Below are 15,610 nucleotides of genomic sequence, written 5' to 3'. Positions count from 1 at the left end.
TTGGAAGAAAGAAAGACTGAAGGAGAAGATAGGATGAGAGAGTTAGATAGTGAAGTGAGTAGTGGGTGAGATCAAGGGAATGGGGCGATAACTGAGAAGAAGAAGAAGTAATGGGAGATGGAGAGAAAGACTGAGTGAAAAAAAATGAGATGGAAGGGGGAAGACAGAGGGAAGGAGAAGGGTAAAAATAGAGTGTACTGCAGTGATGTGACCAGCGGCAGATCCCTGTCATCAGTCATGGCTGCCTCCTATTAGAATTGTCACTGGGATTTAATTAAGATGATTCTCATCTGACAGGCTTGGCTAGTGCCATTACTTACTTCTCACCCAGCTACTGTGTGTGTGTGTGAGTGTGAGTGTGTGTGTGAGTGAGAGAGTGTGTGAATGAGAGAGAGAGAGAGAGAGAGAGAGAGAGAATTGGTGACTAAACAGTTGAATTAGCCACAAACACCTATTCCCACCTTTGCCCACTCACTTTTTACTCTTTACATGGTTTAATTAATTTAGTTATAAATAAATGGGAGGTCAGTCATCTGCTTCCACTAGTAAGAGGAGTTTCTAATAATTTCTTGTAGCTGTCTAATCTTTATGACCCCATTTATATTTGCTTGATTAGTTGTAATTACAGTTTACGTCACTGCAGCCTGGATCATCTTGTGCATCATGCATATTACATGTATAGTACTTGTAGTCAAGTAATGAGGGCTCCATACTTGGAAACAGGGTGTCCAGAGATGAAAAGCTGCCGGTTTTGTCCTCTAACTGCAACTGGTTTTGAAGTGGAGGGTCACGTCTAAAAGACAGTGTGATTAATGCACCGTGTACCACTGAAATTTAAACAAGTTTCAGCTCAGCGGCTCAGCTCTCCCCCGTCAATACCCAAAGTCATTATTAACATGACCTTTGTCGTGTGCATCTGAAATCTGCCAGCCCTGCTGGGACTGTGCTGACTGCCACTGTAGTCACTGCAACCGTAATTGATTGACTTCTGAGTGGTATCTTACAACCCCCCCCCCCACACACACACACACACACACACACACACACCTCTCTCTCTTAAGGACTGTACACAGCAGCTACTCTGGTCAGGCCTTAAATGCTTGAATGTACCCAAGTGAATTATTGCCACAATTACCCCTAATTGTAAAGCCTGGAAATGGATTTCTCAGACATTTTGTGATCAGTGAGAAATAAAAACAGACTAGATTCACATTGCAGTAAAAAGTAAAAAGTTGCATATTTATTATTGCACAAATTGATTCTATTAAACTGGACACACTAATCTTTGGAGAATTACTGACAGTGTGCTGTAGGCTGAGAGGACATTCTAAAGCAAATTCCAGTCATTCAGCACTTAATAGTTTTTTTGTCTGGTGGACAGAAATATCCTAAAAAGAAATAATGTGTGCACAAGCATTATTAGTCAAGACTGCAACCGGACCTTAAATCATGTGACCTTAAATCAATCACTTCTCCAAATGGTCTTGGTGGGGCTGTTTGGTCCACATCGTATTTCAATTGACAGCTTTCACATTAGACCTGTGCTGTCAGAAGCTAAGCTGGTGTGAGGATGTTATTTTTTCTGGTATTAAAAGTTTTAGTGCTTTTGTATATATATATATATATATATATATATTGTGAAGCATAAGTTTGCAGCATTAAGTTTGGCTTGAATTGACTCTCATGGTGCACTGACTCTAATGATAATTAGAGCTGCAACAATTAGTCAATTCTTGGGGGAATGATGATCAACATTTTTCACATTTCTCTGATATTTGATTAATCAGTAATGAAAAATTGTCCTAATTGCCCTAACTGAAATGATATTTTATTACAACATGGTCCTTAATTTTATAGATTTTTGTCTGATATTTTACTACACAAGGATATTAAAATGAACTCAAATGATTATAGAAGTTTGTTTTCTTGTGATCAATTTTTTTATTACATTTTCCAAGTGGAAGCTACAGCCCACAGCAGCTAGACAATAACAATACACTTATAATAAGCATGAACTTCACAATGGATGGATGGATGGATGGATGGATGGATGGATGGATGGATGGATGGATGGATGGATACATGGATGGATACATGGATGGATGGATGGATCCACCTCAGTTTACAGACTGACTTCCTGCTTTACCTCTGACCTTCTTATATACTTGCTTTATCTGTGTGTGCATGCAGTTTTCCTGTGGAATAATCAATGAATTATTACAGGATTAGCAACATTTGGGTGCTCACTTTTGTTCCTCCAAAACTACAACAATAAGTCCCAACAATGAAGAATTATCTTGTAAAATCACCCAATCTTCATCATACATTAATTGTTTGTCCGTCCCACATGTTCTCTCTCTCTGTGCAGGCGCATTGATGACAATATGGGGCGTACCCATGAGCTGGAGCACTCAGCTATCAAATGCATGAGGGGGATTCTCTACTGCTACATGAGACAGTCTGATAAGGTGAGTTTTCAGTCAGTGCCCCCCCCACCCCCACCCCCACCCCCCTCTACACACATCTCCCGCCCGCTTTCACCCTGGGTGTTTGCATAAAAGCACACAGCAATTACACAGTGTATTACAGATCAAAGGTGTACTCCTGAGCTGCTATTCATCAAAGCTTCTCGAATCTGGAGCACTGGACACATCTGGTTCCCCTTTCATATGATGACAAGTGACAATAGGACCCAGTTGCTTTAGTCCTGAGGGCTTAATAACCGGCAATCTGTTAATTGCCAAAGACTTTTGCTCCCAGAGAGGGAATTTTACGCCACTTCTGCCGGAAATCTGATGCATGCGTGTGAGTAGGCCTTGAATGAAAAACACACAATTTTATGCACTGATAGCAGATCCAGATACGTCCTCTCCCCTTCTTTTTTTTTTTGACTGTCCCACATGTACTCCATCTTTTAATAGACCAGCCTGCCCGTGTCACCGTGCACCTGCATGTGTGCAGTGTGAAAAGCCGTCCTGTTTCATTTTTGCCTTGACCTTGACAACCTAATTTAGGGGAGAACTTTTCTACGTCTTAATTACAAAGCTGCGTTTACACAGTTAATTACACAGAGCAGCGTTCGTTACGGCCCCGTCTCCAACACTTACAGAGAACATGGTGTTTTTAATGGAGACGTGACACGGGGACACCGCTGGGCAAATATCACAGGGCAAACTCAGCAGCTAGGCTCCGATGTCTGTCTACTGCCTGGTACAGTATAAGAAACCAAGGACAAGGTTTGTTTATTAGTTAAATAGCTGGTAAACATATGGCTACAGTGTAGAGCCACAGGTTGTGTTTTTTAGGCTGCCAAAACCATATGTCAGATCAGGGTTATGTGAAAGATTCATTATTTTTGGACAAACTCAACTTGTGTTGATTTTCCCAGACCTTAACCCAGTGTTTTGAGTTTCCTAAACATAACCATAGAACATGGCCAAATCTACTATAGGGGCAATCTGGACAAGTGCTCAGGGGCCCTTGAGCAGAAAGGGGGGCCCTAAATGATGGATGATTTATTTATTTATTCATTTTTTGTCAGGCTCCACAGAAAAATTACACAAAACTTGACCCATTCCCTTGATGTCGATAATTATGGTCACTGTTGGAAATCTAGTATGTCCAAAACAAAATACGGCGTTATAAGGTTTCTACCTGACAGCTGCGTTATCTGCGTTGGAATAAAATAAAAGTTGTTTGGGGGACTTGAGTTTCAGTACCCAGGGGCCCCTGAGGGTACTAATGCAGCTTTGCCATAGAAATATTATACACATTTTTGCTGAAGAGAGCAGATACTTGAGGGAAAAGTAACAATTATACTGTATGCTTTTGATGCAGATGAAAGCATTATCCAGACAGCGCCTCTCAAAACATATATTTGCTAATGCAAGTAAGAAATAGACTACTAGATATTTAAAAGACAGGGTTGCTAGACAGGCTGATAGAAAATGACGAGCCAGGTAGCATGAAGGCTATGAACTAAACATAATGTAACACCCCTGGAGGTAACAAGTTCAACACAGTTTATTCTAACTGAAATGCCTAATACAAGTAAAGTTTCTACAGCTTTTTCAAATGTAAATGAACTATCACCTTCTCGCTGGGAGATTTTCTAACTTTTGCAGTGTCTACACATCTTTGCTGTTTAATCATAATTTCAAGTACCTTGGGGTTCCTGAGACTCTGAAAGATGTTGCTTGCGGTGACAACAGCTCCGTTTTAGTTTATTCTAACTCATTAGCTTGCCTTAGATTTATAACCCTCGACTTTACTCTTCTGGTTCACTTTCACTGCTCTCATCACGTTGCGTTTGGTCTCAGCAGGGGGTTGTTTCAGGTAAAAAACAGCTAAAAAGACACCATACACTACCTACCCAACACCAAACAGCACACTGACAAATATAACGACTAGATGTTGAGAAGGTGAAGTATTTACTAGCTGAAGATTCAGATATTTCCCTCAGTAGTTGCTGGACACCAAACCAAAGCTGAAAGGAGAGTGAATATTGGATTTACATTCATAAGATGGACACAAACACAACTTCAAATGAATGCTAATGTTCCTCTCCTGCTGCTCCATGTGCAAATAAGCCACTGATTTTATAGGGTGATAAAATGTCAATGTTGTGTTTACAGCTTGTTACACTACCCCCAAGTGGCCCAAAAAATCAATTAATGCAGATGTTCAGTGTAAAAGTGTATATTGATGTCTTGTTTTTAGTTATCAGTCTGCTCACCTACAGTACTGCTGTACATCATGCTCCATCCCCAGTGTTGGAAAATCAAACGTATTTCCTTTGCCGCGAAGAATAACAATGAATAGGCTAGCAACTGATTGGTTTGATGAACTATAAGAGTTTAGTGTTGGCGATAAATGTAAAATAACTGCACGTAGCAGCAGGTACTGAAGTATTTTTGCTCTTTTGAAGCTCATATTGGCGCATTGCAGCACTGGAAACAACAAGCAGGATCTGGGGCTTCTCAGAATACCCCGAGAGTATAGCCACTTGACACCGGAGCGAGGTTCAGAGAGACCTCTACATAAAAGTAGGTTTTATAGAAACATAAACAGCAGTACCTATTGTTAGCTGCTGACAGAGGTAGCTCCCTTACTCTCTTTCTCTCCCTCAGCAACTCCCACAATCACTCACTCACACGCACACATGTATTAGCCACTGTAGGATGACAAGAAGTGGAGCAGTTTCAAGTGAAAGTGGGACAGCGGGTCTCCACTATGACCTGACTAGGAGAGAGAGTGAGAAAAGAGAGACAGAAAGGTGGGCAACAGAAGTGTGTCAGAGGAAAGAAAAAATGAGGGAAAAAAGGGGGTAATTTGAGGAAAGAGATAAAGACATGGAGAGTAAGAGGGAGAGTGAATAACAGAAAGTACTGGGGGGGGAAAGGAGGGAGAAGTGTAGAGAGGTAGAAAAAGAAAAATGGAAACAGCAAGGGGGGGGGGGTGCTTGATGATGGAGAGGGCCGCGAGAGAGGTGGAGAGAAGAGAAATAAACGAGGTAGAAATGGGACAAAGGGCCAATTATTTATAACTCTGCGCGACGGGGCTGGCGGCACAGCTGTGATTCGGTGTGTAGTGGAGTCAATGCGGCAAACACAAAGCCACCAACAAACCACTGAGCACAAAACTCAACTAATGTGTTGTACAAGCCTTTTTTTATATATATTTTTTGCCCTAAATTTGACCCTTCTACACTGATATCACTCGGGCTTTTCTGGATTCATACAGTCCAGAATCTTAGGGAATTGAATATGGCATCAATGTCACAATTAGCAGATATATTTCTTCATTAGAGGCACCAATAAAAGTTAGCATGGACTTGAAATGACTGAAGAAAATATATACAGTATGTGCCACTTTTGAGGAAGGATTGCAGTGGAATAAAAGTTGAAGGTTTTGAAGCATTTGAAATGTATTGAAGCATTTGTTTTAATACAATTGAGGTTGAGGTTTTGGCTAAGGTTTAGGCACTGAAAGAAGTTGAAGTGGCGTTTGAGATACGAGTGCTATGCTTATACTGAAGTGTCAGTGGCTGTGAAATCACTGAAAGGAGTTGAAGTGGCAGTTTAAACAGATGGAATAGATTAATGGAAATCAATTTAAGTGGCAGATTCTTTTAAGCAATGAAAGAAGTTGGAGAGTCCATTGAAGTGTTGGCGCTGAATGGAGTTGAAGTGTCAGGTGGGGTGTTGATGAGTGAGGTGTTAACAAAAAGATATGGGTTGGTTAGCCTTGTATCCAACATACTGTAACAATGCATTCATTGGAGAATAAAATACATAAGCAGAGGTTAAGAAAGTTCACCCATTTACTTATTACACAGGGATCCTATTAAGTGTTTGAGATTTCTAACGTATTCATGGCTGCAGCTGTGGTGAAATCTATCTTTTCATGATGAAATGTATTTCTGGAGCCGATGGCCTTCTGTCTCTCTGTCTCTGCTTCCATCTCTCTTTCATCTTTTACTGAATCTCTGTGTGTCCTTGTACCAGGTGGAGCAGTTTAAACAGGATCCCAACCCCGCCAAGTGTCTGCACTCAGTGTTCAATGTGGACACCGGTGACGAGGTCCACGGCTACGGAGAATACAACCACCTGCAGGTCAGCCAGCAAGCACGCAATCTCAGAAACGAACCAAACATTAAATGAAGGAATAAAACTACATTTTTATATTTAATTCATGCAAAATGTGTGTGTGTGTTTTGGATATTTCTAACTGTCCACCCCAGTGTAATATGGTCCAGAGATTTCATTAAAAGTGATAGAAATTGTATTATGTTTTTCTGGCTGTGGTCAGGACTTTGCTAAGGATGAATGAACATCAGCATTAACAAATGAGTCAATCGATCTCTTAGTGAGAGGTTTTGTTTTGAGTGTCACGGAAAAATGCCCATAAAAAAATACCTCCAACCGCTCTCCATGCATGTACGGTTGGAAAATTGACTTGTCCGCAAAGGTGGATATGCATTAAATTGGCACTAAAACGACTTGTGCTTCTGTCAATGGTATTGACAAAGGTCAATTTGGTGTGTAACGTTTGACTGGAGACTACAATTGTAGTGAAGGGAGGCCGATATTTCAAAGCAAGATAGATAGAAAATCAAATAAAATCACAAGGTTACTTGGCCGTGACAAAGGAAAACTCGAAAATCATCAAAGCTGTAAATATGTTAAATACTTGCGTGTATCCATTTATTCCTTCAGTGTTAGTTCTTTTCCAACGTCAACCATGAAGTAAATTGTGTTATTGATGATACCAGGTCCAACGCTAAAGGCCTAGTAGCTAATATAAAGCTTATGTCTCAGTCTCTACACAATGCAAAGTATCAAAGGGAGCTGTATTGATGAATTTGGAAATATCACACAGTGCACAAATGACAGTAATTTTTGTTAATGGTATCTCATCTACTTTCTCCCGCTCTCTGTCATTGCTGCAGATCGATGCTGTTTCTCTGTTTCTGCTCTACCTGGTGGAGATGATCTGCTCTGGTCTGCAGATCATTTACAACACTGATGAGGTAAACAAGACGCCAAAACGACTGCCAAAAGGGATCGATTCTGGACACGGGGGATTCACACCCCCTCCCGTTTATTGGCCTGATATTTTCTCACCACTTTACTACCAGCAATTAGTTTCTATCTTAGGTTACAGACTATTATGAAGCAACTTTTAAAAATCATTTTATATCGAACAAAAAAAAAAAAAAAACACTCCCTCATGTGCCCCTGGAGCTTTCTGCTTTTCCCTTATTGTCTATATTGATTTTGCTGTATATATTTCAAAATACATACATGCAGAGCCATTTGAAATCCATATAAAATGACCACTCACATAACTTTTGACACTTCAGGTGTTTTTTTCTTTTTTTATCCATGCTTGTAACTTAGCTGTAATGTAGTTGAACTTCAGTAAAGACATACAGACATTCACAGCTTGCTAATTTCCCCCTGTTGAATTATAAAAACGTTGATGATCCCCTCGCTTCTCATCTTGCTCTCTACATGACTCGAAGGAATACATCTTTGAATACTGTCATTCTACAATGTATATACATCATCATAGCCGACAGTTAAATCTCTTGAAGCATGTCTAAACTGTCCCCTGTGAGTCTGTGTGTACGTTCATGAAAATTCTTGTTGTGAAAACATTTATTTTTGAACAAATTAAAGCTAACAGGATACATAAATCTGAGATCATGTGGCGCTAGCTCGTGAAAATCCAACTGGATCTATCAAGTAAGACCTAAAGGTTTACTAAAACCACTTAGATGAACCCTAAATCCCCTACAGGTATCTTACCGCCAACAGGATCAAGGGACAATATCTCACTTTTATAGCTCGGCTCACATTTCTGTTTTTGCTGAGCCACTCAATTGACTTTCAGCAGGGAAACATTTCGATGATTTCATTGTGTAGGCTTAAATGTCCTCATGGGATTCTAAGGCGAAGCGTCTTATTTGGCTTTGTCTTTTTTTTTCTTTTTTTTTTTTTTTAAAGAAAACACTGTTGCTTTGAATGGTATCTTCCCTACAGTGTTTTTTTGTCTCTCCTTATGTACAACCCTTAATAAAACAACAAAGCAACGTGGCTGTTAAGTTTACACACTGCACTGTTTATTGTGCGGCCCTCAGGAGCAGGATGAACATTAATTCTGTTAGTTTTTATAGTCTGCTCATTCACAGATTTACTTACCGCCACCGAGCGCTGGAGTTTTGTGCCGCCGGTGAAGGAATCCATTTGTTTACTAGATTGGGCTTTTTCTTTAGGAAAGTAAGGACATGGTAAAACATTATGCCACTAACCAATTAAAAGCGTGCAGTCTTCACTTTGTTTACAGAAAACACTCCTAATAACCACTCATTTTTCTCCCATTTCTCACTCCTGATAGCAAACAAATTGACAATGTAACTTGTTTATATGATGGCAGTACTGCATTAATTTGCATGTTTATAAACTGCTTATGAGGTGGTGTAATTGATGCTGAAGCAGTCTTAACACTCCTCCCACCCCTACCACCACCACCACCACCACCACCATCATCCTTGTATTAACATACATTAACTCCAGTGAGCAAGAGGCCTTTTGATTTGTGCTCTCACTGAACACTGTTTGAAATGTGTTTACCAATCAAATTATGACGGTATTGTTTATTACTTTGTTGTTAGCTGTTGCTGCTTGTGATATCCGTTGGCGTTTTTTACGTGACTGAGCTAGAAGCTGCATTGCAGTACTTTTTCTTTTTTTTTTTTTCCTTTTCTCAAAGTGGTATAGAAAGGTTGCCGCGTGTCCTCTGAGAAGATGCACTATCGACCTCCTCCCAGATGCCATTTTCAGTTTCATGCAGCATGAAATGGAGCGTCTCATTAGCCTTTGTGTGTGTGTGTGTGTATGTGTGTGTGTTGTTTTTTTCCCACGTATCACGGGTGTGTGTATTTTTTTGACTGCTGGCACATGAGTAAATGCAGCGGTAGTCTGCCTCTGCAAATGTGTTCATACACGCCTCGCCCCCCCCCCAAAAAAAATAAATAAATAAAAAGCAGACCTGGCAGGGACGGTCATCGAGCAGCGGAGAGACAGAGAGGCTCGTTTGGCCGCTGGGCAGTAACATTCATTAAGATACCATTAAGATACTAAAAAGTTCTCCTCGTTAATCACTCCGCTCATAAAAACCCCAAATAACAGACCCGGCAAACACCTTTTCTCCCTTCTTGCTCAGCCTTCTCTTCGCTCCCTCTTTCCCTGCCCTCCTTCGCATTCTGGCCTATTTAAATCCTACACAGGTTCTATCTGCTTCTCTCCATCTCTCTCTTTCTCTCCTTCTCTCCCCAGCTTTGTCATTTTAGATTAAATCTCCCATCAGTCAAGCACACATACACGCGCACACACCCACGTGCGTGCTCTACTACTTTCAGGACTTTTTAATGATTGAAGGCCTTTAAGTCATGCCACATTTTATGTCTCTCCCCTTTTAGGTTTTTCTAGATGTGCCTATTGATTTTGACATGTCTCTCAGACACACTGTCTTTCTCCAAAGCCGGTACAGACTAGATGATAGATATGAGAAATTCTCTAACTCTGCTAATTACTAGTTTGAAAGCGTGAGTCCACCGTTTGGTTGGTAGTGAAATCAAGGACACTACTGATGAGTTCTCAGAGTCAGCGATGAAAGGGCGATGCACTGATAATTACATTTTTCGCTATAAATGGATGTTGTGATGTGTGTAAAAGCAATGCAGGTACTGTACAGTATAGCTTCACATGCTGCCACTCTTTACTATTTAATTACACCTTGTGTGTTGCTGCGGGGCGTGTTTAACCTTGAGCATTGATGAGGAATCAGCTTTTCTAGTCTACTTTACTCACCTTTATAATGAGAGGTAGATTACACACCTCACCCCAGATCAATATCAAAGGTCACTCATTACCGTATATTTGAGTGTACGTGTGTGTGAGGCTTTGTAACTGCAACTTAAATTATGTGTGGGTGTTATGTGTGGAAATGTTAAGATGAATTGAGAAAAAAAAGTACCTGCAGCTCTAGTTTACGCATGTGAATCTGTATGTGTGCCATGTTTGTGTGCTAGGTGTCTGTGTTGCATCTATTCCCAGTGTCCCATGCCTTCCTGTGTTTGATGTGTGTTCTCTTTGTGCAGGTTTCCTTCATCCAGAACTTGGTGTTCTGTGTGGAGAGAGCCTACAGGGTGCCTGACTTCGGCATGTGGGAGAGAGGCAGCAAATACAACAACGGCAGCACAGAGCTGCATTCCAGGTCAGTCGAAAGCTCTGCAACACGCAAAAATTGTGCAAACATGAGCGTAATAATGAATGATATGTGTATTTAAAAGCTGATACCAAATGAAACTGCTCAATGCTGATATCCAGTCTCCATAAAGAACCACTTTGCTGATTTCACCCTTTTTCCTTGCGTATTAGTCATAGTGGTGCATATCTACAACATCCACTACACTTAAGTCATATTCTCCGTATTGCAGTTGCCAGCTGTATCAGTGTAGTTTACCATCCACCAGTGTAAACTGATGTCAATGCATGACAGAAAAACTACTGGCAGTGTTTGACTGAGATACGTTTCATTTTCCTCAAGGGGAAGCATCACTGTGATGCTTTAAGTTTAACTGTTTTTTTCAGATTCTGTTTCCCACACCAGTGCAGAGAGTGTGTAGGTGTGTGATACCAAGAGGCAGAAAGACATAAAAAGCGAGATAAACAGTCAGGACCAAAAGCAACAAGAGAGCAGCCAGTTATGAAATGTATCCTTAAGTACAGTCAGTATAGTCAGTGATGCAAGTGTATATATCAGGATTTGTAAGAGTCAGGGATGTCTTATGTAATAAAATCAAGAAAATCCACTGTATAGACATTTGAAACCTTACTTAGATGATGAGGGGACCATACAGTATCTTAATGATTCTTCAAGACCACTTCCACATAATGTTTTTTTAGGAAAGCAGTATGACTGAATGATGATTAGAACAAGATGAATGGAGGGAAGGAAGCAAGATTTACAGTAATGGAAGTGAAGTAGGGGAGTTGAAGGAGGGAATGATGCGAGATGAAGATAAAGGGACAAATAGAAAAGCCACAGAATGTATGAAAAAAGCGTGAGATGGATGCTGTGATAGTGTTGTCCTCCTCTGGCTGAAAGCTGTTATGATTGATGACATATTTGTACTTTCCACTCTGCTTTGCCATTTTCAGCAGGGCTTCTGTTGAAGGGCCTCTACAGAGAGGGCTCAGCGCTGGCTGTGTTTGTTTACATTGTTATTGACGTCAGGCAGTTACATTTACAACAGCAGAGCATTGAACTGTACAGCACTAAATATGTGTATTTCTGTAATTACTGATGATAACAGCATGAAGTCATTTTCTTGAATGTCTGCTCTAAAATGATTATAAGACTTATAAATAATTGTTAAACACCCTACGTCCTTTTATCAGCAGTTATTTGGTCTTCTAACTGGTGGGTGTTTCCAAATGATCCCTATAAAACAGCATCTTTTATTTTTAAATACATTTAAAGGTGTAATCCAGCAATTTATTACTGCACTTCCATTAAATGATTACTCATATTTACTTCACATTACGTACACATTATTCAAGACACTTTAAGACTTTTATAGTTTAGTAAAGCACTTTCCAGGAAAATACAGCATCTTCACCTTCATAAAGTATGAATCCAGTTAACTTTTTACACAGCTGCCAAGCAGACATCATATTTGTCATAACTTCTTGCTTCAGAGGGATTGTACAGAGCATGCACAGCTCATAAAATGAGATTGAATGGTAAATGGACTGTACTTTTATAGAGTTTTTCTAGCCTTTGTTACCTCTCAAAGCGCTTTTACACTATATGTCACATTCACATTCACACACATTCGTACACTGATGGCAGGAGCTACCACGCAGGGTGCCAACCTGCTCATCAGGACGATCTAACATTAACTTTTACATTCATACACCGATGGCACAGCCATAAGGAGCAATTGGGGGTTAAGTATCTTGCCCAATTACTATCACTAGTCACATTAAAAGTTTTTTTTGAAAAAATAGGTCACTGACATTTAAAGGGCTCAAATGAATGAGTGCAGTTATTGTGATGTTTAGAGGTGTATTGCTTGTGTTTCTCTTCCCTCTTTTCTTTATCGCTCTGGTTCTGTTGTTGTTCTGACTGAGAAGAAAAAGAAAAAGAAGCATTGATTTCAAGAGACCACATAGTTAAATAAAGCTCAAATAAATAAATATATACACCATGGTTTATCATGGTGACACTTTTCTAATATATTTCAAATGCATGTACTGTAGCCTCTTATGAATCATCTTCCTGCTTTAATCAAATAAGGGCACAGCAAGTATGAGAGGGGCAAGTAGAAATAACCTTTTTGCAAAATTAAGCAGCAGAGATCTTGGGAAATGTGGCCTTCAATTAGAAAAAAAATCATAAAAAGCATTTATTATGAGAAGAAATTGATTTAATGTCAGTGTGGCATATTCAGCGATGGAAATGTCAAATCAGCAAAAGCTAGCAACTAAATAACATCTGTCAATGAACTAATAACATGTATGAAGGAAATATGCGGTGGACCAACACTAACTAACTGTTATGATTAAACAGATTTTGGACCACATGTTCATAATGAACTCCGATTGCGGTTGACTCATTGTTACATTCACCAAACTGATTTATCATCCAAGGTCAACCTGGCCTCGCTCTCCTCCCTCAGTGTCTCGATAAAGATCCTCAATTTCTGCCATTGCTTATCTCTGGGAAACATGTTTTTTTTCTTTCTTTCTCCAGCAGTCCAATGCTATTGGCAGCAGCTTGCCAAGATATCCTCAAGAAAAGATAAAAAATTCAATAGACTAGTACAAACACCAACATTAATACTGCTGGCTGCCCTATCGCATGTAGTTGTTACATGTATGCTTGTAAAGTTTGTAGTTTCAAAACGCCAATATAATTGATAATCATAAAAAAAAATCAAATCAATGCAGTCAAGAGGAAGTGTGTCCCGTGTTTCTTGCATTTCCTCCGCTCCCGGCCATAGTGTGGATTTCCACAATTAGCCAGCCAGCATTATACATGTGTGGTTACGCAACACCAATTAACATGCTGTATGCAAATAGAGAACTGTGGCAGGGGCAGATTCAAAACGGTTCCATGTAAACAAGATCTGTGTAAATGATCAAATTGAGTAGTCATTTCTGCTCCCAGAGTGCCAGTGGGCAGGGAAAAAATAGAAGCTCAGTGGAAATGAACAGGAAAGGTTGTGTTCATTTTGGCAGAGTGTTCATTTGTCCATATCAAATCAAATGATTCATTTTTTTTGCTTCTGCCTCATGTTTATCATCATCATATTGAGTCAAATGACTAGACATGAGCTGCTTGATTTAAGGTGGCATATCTGGTCTTGAAATATCTCAAGCTGTTATGAGTTAAATGTGATTCTTTTTATAAATAATGAAAAGCAAACAGAAGCATAGGTCGTGATAGTTATTTTACAACAGCGAATATTGGTATCATCAGAGTCTGAATGTCTTTGCCTACATGGCCAGAAGTATGTGGAAATTAGAACATTACACCCACATGCTCTTTGTGAAGATCTCATTCTGTAAAAATGAGCATTAATATGCTGCAATAACAGCTTCAACTCGTCTTGGTAGGATTTTGGAATCTGGCTTCAGGGATTTGATCTTATTGAGCTACAAGAGCATTAGCGAGGTCACTGATGTTGAGCATTAATACCAGTCAGAGTTCCAAGTCATCCTAAAGCGCCACAAAGTTGGGAGTTCATATTGTCTACAACATCGTTGTAGCATTATGACTTTACTTAATTATAATTAAATGAATACTTTGACCTTCTGGGAAATGGGTTTTCTTGCAGAGAGTCAGATGAGAGGAGTGATACAACTCTCATATATTGCACAGTGAATACAAAGCTCAAGCCAATTAATCAGCTAAGCTGGTTAGCTTAGCACAAAGACTATAAACAGGGGGAAAACAGTTAGCTTGGCTCTGTTTAAGCTAACAAAATCCTCTTTTCAGCACCTCCAAAGCTCACTAATGAACATGTTTTATCTTGTTTGTTTAACCCACACTGAATACCCAAGTAAAACAAGTTGCTCTGTTACAGGGCGTCGTGTGTGGCATATTCTTAGCTGGGTGCTGTAATGAGATACAGTGTGTTCATTAATGAGCTTTAGAGGTCCTGTAGGCAGAATTTGTTACCTTTGAACAGAGACTAGCTTGTTGTTTCACCTTGTTTACCTCTTATGCTAAGCTAAGCTAAATAGCTTTATATTTAGCTACTGTACAGACATGAAAGAGTGGTAACAATCAAAAGTACACAAAAGTGTCATTAGAGGTGTCCACTAGGACCTGACCCATACTGGATTTTTGGGGCCAACGCAGATACCGATATTGAGGAGCAAAACCTTCCGATATCAATATACCACCTGATAATTATATATATATGTAAACAATATATACATAAACATCCTTTTTTTTTTTTTACAATGATCACTTGTGACAAAGATATGTAATAAAGCCATGATATTTTACCATTTAACAGTAAACTTTATTGAATAAAATGACATCAGTGCACTGAAAGAGTAATTTCACTGGGAATTTTCTAATTATAAATAACTATAACTAACTAAATAACAAAAAAACATATAACAAAAAAACATGTACGTATATATTAAACTTGTATTAAGAAAAAGGATTCAATATACATTAAATGTGGCCTAAATAAAATAATCGGCACATACAGTATCGGACAAAATATATATGCCAATACCGATATATCTGTGACAGGTCAATATCGGCTGATAGTATCAGCTGACTGATATATCGGTCAGGCTCTAGTGTCCCAGTGTCATAGTATAAGAATGCACTGGCCATATATCTATAGATTACCTTAAACTTGTTGACTTGTGTTTTGGGTTAACAATTTACTTTGTTAACCCAAGCACACTAAAAGTTAAAGACACATATGAAGCAATCAACCCAATATTACCTCAACTGGAATATGAACCACTTTGTGTAAACACATTCACTGGTAGGAAAGAAAAATATTGTT

The 15,610-nt window shown here is 39.4% G+C and overlaps 1 protein-coding gene and 1 long non-coding RNA gene across 5 annotated transcripts in view; one reads left to right on the top strand and one right to left on the bottom strand.

The window, feature by feature from the left end:
* The window catches only part of phkb (phosphorylase kinase, beta), a 102,914-nt gene that overhangs the window by 19,649 nt on the left and 67,655 nt on the right, over window positions 1-15,610 (top strand). For all 4 annotated transcript variants that reach the window (XM_053316132.1, XM_053316141.1, XM_053316158.1 and 1 more), the window contains 4 exons: window positions 2,369-2,468; window positions 6,507-6,614; window positions 7,451-7,531; window positions 10,667-10,782. In XM_053316132.1, coding sequence (XP_053172107.1) covers window positions 2,369-2,468; window positions 6,507-6,614; window positions 7,451-7,531; window positions 10,667-10,782 — 405 coding nt within the window. The remainder of the gene's footprint in view (window positions 1-2,368; window positions 2,469-6,506; window positions 6,615-7,450; window positions 7,532-10,666; window positions 10,783-15,610) is intronic.
* Window positions 1-15,610, bottom strand: part of LOC128355807 (uncharacterized) — a 30,288-nt gene that overhangs the window by 4,847 nt on the left and 9,831 nt on the right. Inside the window, exon 2 of the long non-coding RNA XR_008321143.1 lies at window positions 4,435-4,486. This is a non-coding gene — a long non-coding RNA (uncharacterized LOC128355807). The remainder of the gene's footprint in view (window positions 1-4,434; window positions 4,487-15,610) is intronic.

The sequence above is a fragment of the Scomber japonicus genome, chromosome 1 (assembly GCF_027409825.1).
Source record: "Scomber japonicus isolate fScoJap1 chromosome 1, fScoJap1.pri, whole genome shotgun sequence".
Taxonomy (NCBI): domain Eukaryota; kingdom Metazoa; phylum Chordata; class Actinopteri; order Scombriformes; family Scombridae; genus Scomber; species Scomber japonicus.
This window is presented reverse-complemented; position numbering and strand designations above follow the sequence as displayed.